The sequence below is a fragment of the Equus asinus genome, chromosome 12, assembly GCF_041296235.1.
Source record: "Equus asinus isolate D_3611 breed Donkey chromosome 12, EquAss-T2T_v2, whole genome shotgun sequence".
Taxonomy (NCBI): Eukaryota; Metazoa; Chordata; class Mammalia; order Perissodactyla; family Equidae; genus Equus; species Equus asinus.
Genome location: NC_091801.1, coordinates 15,303,587 through 15,313,948, shown reverse-complemented (window position 1 = coordinate 15,313,948; position 10,362 = coordinate 15,303,587). Strand labels below are relative to the sequence as shown.

General features: G+C 37.1%; 1 protein-coding gene across 3 annotated transcripts in view; it reads right to left on the bottom strand.

Annotated features, from left to right (window-relative positions):
- Positions 1-3,884: 3,884 nt before the first annotated feature.
- The window catches only part of TRAM1 (translocation associated membrane protein 1), a 29,325-nt gene continuing 22,847 nt past the window's right edge, over positions 3,885-10,362 (bottom strand). For all 3 annotated transcript variants that reach the window (XM_014862660.3, XM_070481094.1, XM_070481095.1), the window contains exon 11: positions 3,885-5,458. In XM_014862660.3, the coding sequence (XP_014718146.1) occupies positions 5,385-5,458 (74 nt within the window). In that variant the 3' untranslated portion in view covers positions 3,885-5,384. The remainder of the gene's footprint in view (positions 5,459-10,362) is intronic.

Here is a 10,362-nt window from a genome sequence, read left to right as displayed (position 1 = left end):
CATATTCCCGGTAGTCTTCTACGCCTTAATCCTACAGAATTAAATTAGTTTTTTAAAAATCACATTTGATTTTTCATTTTTCATATGCTTAGTATACACAGTATAGACACTTCCCCCTTCTGACCTAAGTTACAAATAACCTGTGTCTTACTGTTTTGTTCATTTGTTGTGAACGAAATGAGCAAGAAATAGAAAAGGACCACTCTAGTCAAGAGATCACTAGTACCCTTAGCTTGGTAAAATTGCATTTTTGAAAAATTAATCTCTAATTGTTCTCAGAAGGAACTTTACTATAGTTTCTCACAGTAAAAAGGATTAAGTGAAAAGAGAGTGACAACCTTAGTCTTCAGATTTTACCTTTTTCATGCATTATCCCCACTTAGGTATATACCCCCCACACACTGGCATATCCAGACCTTCCAGGCCACTTGCAGAATTGTCATCGCTAAGAGATTTTATGAGATCAGTTCAAATTTCTTGATAAACATTATCCTGTGATAACCCCTTCTCCCGTCCCAGGTCAATATTCTTGTTACCTGATGGAGTCTGATTCTTCCCACTAGAAGGGAAGCAACTGGTGTATACTCTGGAAGTTGTACATACCATCGAAATGAAACTATGGTTTCAGAAACCATAGGTGTCTGATTTTAAAAAACCATTCTTTAGAAACTATGCATGCTCTTTGCTTTTGTAACGATCATGCCACGTAAGTGTAAATGACTCAGTCCAGACTTGGATGCTTGATTTATGCACTTTCGTGCTGGGTCAGCATGCCTGCAGTCCTCCAATGATTCACTGGCTGTCATGTTGGCTTGAACATGGCATGCAACTTCATTGGCCCCATGCTCGAGTTCAGCAGCCGTGGAGCACGGATCTTGCACTGGAGAGCACGAGTACTCGACCACCTTGTGTAACGGAGTCTCACGGGGAAAATTAGGAACAACTACGATTATTTACTACTTCTTATTAGCCATTCCCTATGCTGTTTGTCACAACCCTTAAGAGCTAACCACTAACATTTAATAAGCATCAGGCATGGAACTATGCACAATTTATGTGCACTATCTCAGCTCTCAGAACTACCTTGTGGGGTAGGAGCTATTACTCACCTCAGGAAACTGAGGCACAGACATTAGATCACACACAGCTGATTAGTGGAGGAGTCAAGATTTAAACTCTGGGGCCGGCCTGGTGGGGCAGCGGTTAAGCTCGCACGTTCCGCTTTGGCAGCCCTGGGTTCGCCAGTTCGGATCCTGGGTGCAGACATGGCATCGCTAGTCAAGCCGTGCTGTGGTAGGCGTCCCACATATAAAGTAGAGGAAGATGGGCGTGGATGTTAGCTCAGGGCCAGTCTTCCTCAGCAAAAAGAGGAGGATTGGCAGCAGATGTTAGCTCAGGACTGATCTTCCTCAAAAATAATTTAAAAAGTTTTGAACTCTGGCCCACTAGTCTTACCACTATGTACCTACTAATATTAACGCAAGTCAGCAAGGTCATTCATCACTTGAATTGGCAGAAGTTTGGATCTTCAAAACAGGAGAGATTTTTTCCTCTGGCCAACTTAAGGTCAAAGTTAAGTTACTGGTAGCCATGAGTTAGACTACGTGATGGATCTAAGCCTCTTATACTGTTTTTCTGATTTGCTCGTTTTCAGGGCACCTAAAATATTTGATTTCGGCCTTAAGCAAATACATTAGCAATATTTTCACTAAAAATAGTTAAGCTAGACAATTGCCTTAGCCTTTTTCCAAATGGTATTGGATGAAGCTAGTCAATGTGTGGGACATACAGCCTAGTGCAGCTTTTTGTAAAGCAAATCATGCTTAGCAAATCATGGTCTGTCTTTGTAAATACTGTGATCTCTGCTGTCTTCACAAGACAGAGCTGAGCCATGGGCTGTGTTGCCTTCAGTAAATGGCTAGTAACTTTTAAAAGTGCTCAGTAAGGAGATTAACAAAGACCTATTTTTTTAAATTTTTTTTTGAGGAAGATTAGCCCTGAGCTAACATCTGCCATCAATCCTCTTTTTGCTGAGGAAGACTGGCCCTGAGCTAACATCCGTGCCCATCTTCCTCTCCTTTCTGTGTGGGACACCTGCCACAGCATGGCTGGACAAGCAGTGTGTAGGTCCACACGGGGGATCTGAACCAGTGAACCCTGGGCTGCCGAAGTGGAACATGCAAACTTAACTGCTGCGCCACCAGGCTGGCCCCATCAAAGCCCTATCATTATGAGCTTGTCATCTTGCCTCATTCCATCCTAGTGGATTGGGCTATACACCCAGGCTTCTGAAGCACCCAGAGACTCAGTCCAACCCTATTCACTTCCTGCAAACCCCGGGTTACTAGTCTTTAATTCTGCCTCCTAACACTTGTTATGTCTACTTTTAAATTCCCAAACCGATTTAGTGTTGAAGTTTTCCAGTAGATGATTCTTCTTAACTGAACTACCTATCACACTTAGGGTGGGCTTTGGAGAAAAACATCTGCTTAAGCATTACCCTTGAATTTTTCCCACAGTTCCTTTTGAAGCCATTCTTAAAAATGCCAACAGGTGATCAATATCATTGTTATTCCTTTAAACATTTTTATTGTTGTCCATATGCAGACACGCAGCAGAACTAGTTTTCAGTGAAAACGTCTGGCAACACCTTGGAGATGTGGGGCGTCACTGGCTATTGCTAACAAAATCAGTGCAACAAAGGATTTCTCTCCCCCATTTCCTCAGTTACACAAGATGCGCCCCAGGATTAGTTCTGAACTTAAGGTCTGTGCAGGGTTGCAGTAGCCCCTCCTGATCCTTGAGGGATATATTCCAAGACGCCCAGTGGACGCCTGAAACCACAGATAGTACCAAACTCTGCATGTACTAAGTTTTTCCTAATGGGCTAACGGGCAGTTAGCGTACAGTGTGAATACGCTGGACAAAGGGGTGACTCACATCCCCGGCAGGATGGAAAGGGATGGCTCAAGATTTCATTACACTTAAAACTTACGAATTGCTTATTTCTGGAACTTTCCATTCAATATTTTCAGATCGTGGTTGACCATGGGTAACTGAAACTGTGGAAAGCCAAATCACAGATAAAGGAAGACTACTGTACTTAATTTTAGAAAAATGTCGTTAATATTTTGTTTCAGAATAGTCCACCTGGACCACTCACAACCATATTCTACAGAGGGAAAGACTAAGCCCCAGAATGGCAAACCAGCTGTCACTCACTGAGGCTAAGACAGCTATCCTGGTTCACCGTCCTACTGTCATGCTTCCCACCAGGCTTCAAAGTTTGATCTGAGGCCAGGTGACAGTGACAGCCTCTGCACAATCTGGAGGCCAGTAAAGACACACTTTCCTCAGAGCATTTGGGATGATGGAGTCTGGGGCTTACAATTTACATTTATACTTGTGCATATATGTGTGTCTTATAAAGTTTTAACTACATACCAAGGGCTTTCTGTGCCCCCTAAACCCATAGCGCATGATGCAGAACACAAGTGTTGTACAGAACTTTCCAGTAGTAGTTTCTACAGTTAAATGAGCGGGGAAACACTCATATTATACCCCCAGTGCCAACACTCTTGGTGGGTCAGGAAGCATATCTGCATATAAAGGACTGAACAGTCCTGTGGTAAAGAAACACCTTTAAGTTTGTTTAACCCAGTAGTCCCTGAATTTATTTGGTTATGAACCATTTTCCCCAGGAGCCCTCATAAATAATATATAAGACTAACCACCTTTTTTTGCAGAGCACATTTTTTGGGAAAGACTATTATTCTAAACGTCTATCAAAAGTGTATTCTTTAAACACGGTACATTTTAATGTGATTATATACTAAAAGGGGATAAAAACTTGCTAACAACGAAGAAAATGTCCAGGATACAGCTTGTGAAAGTAAAAATTTTTATTTTGACTGATTTTTTTAATATATAGCTCAATATAATGCCAGTTTTTAATGGCAAAAATTTGGTTCCACTGAAACTCCATGATGCTACAGAGAGCTACTTTTTCCAGGAAGTAGGTAAACAGCTGGAAACAGAAAGCACAACTTTCTAGTAGCATGGCAACTTATTAAACTGTAGACCCAACAGGTCTGCCACTTTTATACTAAAAATGGCACAAACATTAGCTGGTGACAAAAGTGGGAAATTGGGAATAAGATGTGAATACCAAAAGGAGCAATATAGTACTGTAAAGACAACAAAAACCCAAATACAGCTATAAGGATTTTAAAGGATAATTATAGAAAAGGGAACCAAGTACTTTACTCAAATGTTTTTTTAGAGCCTTTCTGTAGAGATACAAATATATATATATATTTATCCAAAAATATGTTTTATACAGATAAACGCTTCTCAATTAAAGATGGGCCCAAAGCTATAGTTATAACATAAAGCATTGTCTTTTGTTAAGACTATTTATCCACCTGAATTTTCAATTTCTTTAAGGTTAGTGCATTAAATGTTTTCCAAAAATTACCTGACATTCTTTTTTTAGATATAAATCAAGTAGGCATTATTTTTAAAGGGTTTGCAGGTTAAACAATATTTTTCTAAGATGCTGTGCATACTGAACTTACGACAAGCCCCATTAAGAATCATTACTAAACATAGCAAAAAGGGCTATAGTCGATTTTCTTCTTTATACTAAATATTTAATTTCTCTGATTTCCAGTTTACAAGTGTTGAAAATGCACAAAAAAGATTTTTACTTCACACATACTTTTATGTCAATATATTTTGATTCAATATATATGGCAATAAATCTCCACACATCGTAACCAATTTTAAGTTTTCTTTTTTAAAAAATGGGGTGTAACACTAACAACCACTACCTATAAAATAAAGCACACGATTATTTTGGTGAATTTACAAATCTTTTTTCCCAGGTGTAAAGGCTACAAAAATTCCTAAAAATCAGAGAACACTGAAAACATATTAAAGTTTGATTTTCAACTTTATAGTATTTCCATTTTACCCTGAAAGATAACTTAAAAAATATGACCCTGCTGGAATAGGCCATCTTGCTAATATAAAAAATTGGTGAGAGCAAGAAATTGTATCACTGATATGTAGAATTTTTGTAAATAGTTATCTCTCCAAATCATTAGAAAAATGTTCAAAGATAAAAAACAAAATAAAATAAGGTGGTGGTCCCTAAACTATTTTGAAGGCAGGTAGCTTCGACTAAGCTAAAACGTTTTTTTCACTCATAATAACCATCCTCCCCTCAAATGCCCTTTAAAAAAATGCATGAAACAGTACAATAGCGAGAATCAAAGAGCACAGACTGTATTTTCAAGAACAGGAAAAAAAATCTCTAGTGCTGAAAGATATCGTAAAAAGCAGATTTCTTTGGGGACAGTAATCAATCAGATTATAATTCATTATGAAGATTTCTCTTTTCTATTACGGGGAGAGTCTGCTCCATTTGAAGTTACTGTTCCATTTACACCATTTTCTGAAAAGAGAAAAGAACCAGTATTACTATCTTTTATAAATAAATGCAAACAACATCACCTTGATACATAAAGGTGCCTTCAGAAAAGAGATTTTAAAATCCAATATATGCTCTTATGCCCTCAGGTGAAACTTATTTACTAGTGATTAATTTTTACTAGTATTTAATCAATCATAAACCTAATGACATATTAAACACAATGAACTGAAAAAGTAGCAAATTAAAAGTAACTACAATGTCAATTATATCTCAATAAAAAATTTAAAAAAGAAAGTACTATGGAAAGAAGAAAAAAAGTAACAGAAAATTGTAAAAAACAATTACAAGAATTTTTAAATGGTAGTCTTGAAAGCAGTACTTTGGTAGAAATAAAGAACCTTTTCACATCTGACAGCAAACAAATGCAGTTCTTGGAGACATGTTTCTTTACAACATGTTAGAAAGTTGGTGTTTGGGATGATAACTCTTAGTTTAAGAACGTCACATGGCTGCCTTCTTCTTCAAGCTATAATGCAATAACTAACGTCAGACTCACCCCCTTCAAAAATATCCATAAAAGCTGAATACAAAAATGGCTGAAGGCACTGGAAAAATACCAAGGCAGCTATGTGTATTTCTCCCTTACGGCATTAGCCAAATGTGCACACACCACGCAAGAGTCAGAGAAAGCACAAAGCTACAGAGAGAACGGGGAAGTCTCACAATGACAGGAAACAAAAATTTGAATCCAGGGCCTGTCAGGGACAAAGGACCTTATAAATGGTTGACATCCTAGGAATGAGAACAAATTGGAAATAGACTGCCTTTGACGAGACAGAATGATCTAGCCATATTCAATCCAGAACCTCTACACGTTTTTACACAAAATTCTAATAGTCAATTAAAAATTACCAGGCCTACCAGAAAACACGACCAACTGACTAAAAACTAACAGAAAAAAAACACCAGAAATAGATCCTTAGGTCATCCAGATCTGGAGTTATCAGATAGGGCCATTAAAAGAACAATGATTAATAAAAATAAATGAAAAGATGAAGAACTTCACCAGAGAACTGAAATCTTTAATCCCAGAAGTGGAAAATACAGCAAGTGAAAATATAAATTTAATAAATGAGTTTAAGAGCAGATTAGGTGCAAGAGAATACATTAGTGAACTAAAAAAATACTCAGATTGAAACTCACAGGAAAAAAGGATGGAAAATGCAGACAGCGTGAAAAGATATAAGGGCTGGGGTAAAAGGGTTTAACACAAGTGCTGGAGTCCCAGAAGGACAGGAGAAAGAGAAGGGAGAAGCAGCAATATTTGAAGAAATAACGTTCAAGAACTTTCCAAAAATGATAAAATAAACCAAGCCAAGATGCAGAAGCTCTAGACAAGACAGAACAGGATAAACACAAAGAAAACCATACACAGGAACATCACACTGTAACAGCCAAAAAACAAACACAGGAACTATCAGACTGGAGGGAAAAAATGCTGCTTACAAAAGACACAGCTTATATTTAAGGACAAACAAAGGGTTAAAGTAGAAAAATATAGGAAAAGATACACCATGATAATATTTTATCAAAAGAAAGTTGGTGTAGCTACAGTAAATTCAGACAAACAAGAGATGAAAATGGACATTTGATAACAAAGAAGGACAACTTCGACAGGAATTTGTAAAGACTCTAAATTTTAATGTACTTACAACACATCTCCAAAATATTTAAAACACAAACTTATAAGCTACAAGGAGAAATGGTCAATACCTCTTGCAATAACAGATGAACAAGCAGAACTCCTTCCACCAAATCAGTCAAGACAGAAAGACTGAACGACACAATTAACAAATGTGACCTGACATCTAGAGAACATAATACCAACAAAGGCAGACACACATCCTTTTGAGGTCCAAACAAACATTCACCAAAACTGAACACAGGCTGAGCCATAATGAAAGTCTCAACAAATTCCAAAGAATTGAAATCATCCAGAGGATGTTCTTTAACCACATGGAATTAAGGTCGAAATCAGTAACAAAAAGAAAACCAGAAAATGCCCAAATATTTGTAAATTAAACAATACACTTATAAATAATCCATGGGTCCAAGAAGAAATCCTAACAGCAAATTAAACCCAAAGCAAGGGCAATAAGAACAGAAATCAAGGGTATGACAGAGAAAATCAACAAAAGAAGACAAATGTTGTGTCTTGGCTGGTGAAAGAAAAAAGAGAGAAAGGCACAAACTACCAACGTAGGAAATGAAAAACGGAAATCACTGCTCTTCTACAGGCATTAATAAGATAACAAGAGGATATTATGAATAATTTTATATCAATCCATTTGCAAATTTAGAGGACACAGACAAATTCCTTGAAAAACACATCTTACCAAAAGAGACAATAAGAAACAGAAAATCTGAGTAATTCTATTATCTACTAAAGACTGTGAATCTGTAGTTAAAAACCTTCCCATGAAGACAACTCTACGTTAGATGGCCTCACTGGTGAATTCTTCCAAACATTTAAATAAGAAATAATGCTGATATTACAGAAAAGACAAAACTGCCCAACACTTTTTATAAGGCCAGCATAATCCTGACACCAAAACCTAAGAAGGATATTACAAAAAAGGACTAATTACAGGCCAATCTATTACACGAACACAAACGCAAACATCCTAACCAAACACTGAAAAAACGAATCCAGCAAAAGTGGTTATTATCACCGTCGGCTTGGGCTTATGCCACGAATGCAAGGTCGGTTTTACATGTGAAAAGCAACACATCACAAAAAAATACACCTCAGTATCCCTTATAAATACAGATGTAAAAATCCTCAAAAAAATACTAACAAATCAAATCAAGCAACATCTAAAGAGAATTATACACCATGGCCAAATGAGATTTATACCAGGAATGCGTTATTGGCTTAACATTTAAAAATCAATTAATATAATCAATGATATCAATAGAATAAAGGACAAAAACCATCGGATGATCTGGGTAGATGCAGAAAAAGCAAGTGACAAAATACTTACCTCCTTTCCTGATAAGAATACAAACAAACTAGGAATAGAAAAAGGAACTTCCTCAACCTGATAGAGGCCATTTAGGAAAAACCCACAGCTAAGATCATACTTAACGGTGAAAGAGTGGATGCTTTCCCCCTAAGATCAGGACCAAGACAAGACGTCTGCTCTTGCCACTTCTCTTCATCATCCTTCTAGTGGGCCTAGCCAGGGCAATTTTGCAAGAAAATAAAATAAAAGGATTCCAAGTTGGAAAGGAAGAGGTAAAACTGTCTCTATTTGCCGATGACACGATCCTGTATACTGAAAATGCAAAGGAATTCACAAAAACGAAACGACTATAAAATAATAAAATTTTAAAAACTTCCTAAGTTTAGCAATGTTGCAGGGTACAAGATCAACATGCAAAAACCAACTGTATTTCTATATACTGGCAATGAACAATCCAAAAAGGAAATTAAGGAGACAATTCTATTTACAATAGCATCCAAAAGAATAAAATACTTAGGAATAAACTTAACAGAAGAAGTGTAAGATTTCTACATTGACAACTACAAAATTTAATTGAAAGAAATTAAAGATGACCCAAATAAATGGAAAGACACCCATGTTCATACTTCCCAAGGCAATCTACAGATCTGAGGCAATCCATATCAAAAGCCCAGTTGGTTTTTTTGCAGAAATTGACAAACTGATCCTAAAATTCATATAAAAATGCAAGAGACCCAGAATAACCAAAAGAAGAAAAGAACACAACTGGAGGACTCAGATTTCCTGATTTCCAAACTTACGACTTAGTTATCAAGACTGTGGCACTGGCTAAGAAAAGACGTACAGATTAACAGAATAGAATTCAGAGCCCAAAAATAAATTATTACTTTTATGATTAAACGATTTTCAACAAGAATATCAAGATAACTCGAAAGAGAAAGACTGATTTTTTTCACAACTGGATATCAATATACAAAAACAGTGGCCGTAAAAAGGTACAGTCACTTCGAAAACAGTTTAGCAGCTCCCCCAAGTTACCACATTACTCAGCAATTCCAGTCCTAGCTGAAGACCCTCTTGGGAACACACAATAGGTGTTCAAACAAAAACTTGCATACGAATGTTTACAGCATTATTCAAAATAGCCAAATAGTGGAAACAACTCAAATGTCCATCAACTAATATACGGAGAAACAAAATATGGCACAGGCATACCTTACATTGCACTTGGCAGATATTGCACTTTTTTAAAACAAACTGACGGGTTGTGCCAACTCTGTGTCAAGCAAGTCTATCGGCACCATTTCTCCAACAGCATTTGCTCAAATTCTCACAATATTTCAAACGCCTTCATTATTATTGTATTTGTTATGGTGATTTGTGATCTTTGATGTGCTATTGTAATTGTTTTGGGGTGCCACAAGCCACACTCATGTAAGATAGTGAACTTAATCGATAAATGTTGTGTGTGTTCTGACTGCTCCAGACTGGCAGTTACCTCGTCTCTCCCTCTCCTCTCCGCTCCGCTCCTCAGGCCGCCCTCTTCCCTGAGACATAACAACATTGAAATTATGCCAATCAGTAACCCTACAACAGCCTTGAAGTGAAAGGAAGTGTTTAAGTGAAAGGAAGAGTTGCACGCCTCACTTTAAATCAAAAGCTAGAAATGATTAAGTTGAGTGAGGAAGGCATGTTGAAAGCCTAGACAGGCCAAAAACTAGTTTGTTGTGCCAAACAGGCAAACTGTGAATGCAAAGGAAAAGTTCGTGCAAGATACTAAAAGTGCTACTCCAGCGAACACATGAATGATAAGCTTTATTGCTGATATGCAGAAAGTTTTATTTTTTTTTTAAAGATTGGCACCTGAGCTAACATCTGTTGGCAATCTTTTTTTTGTTT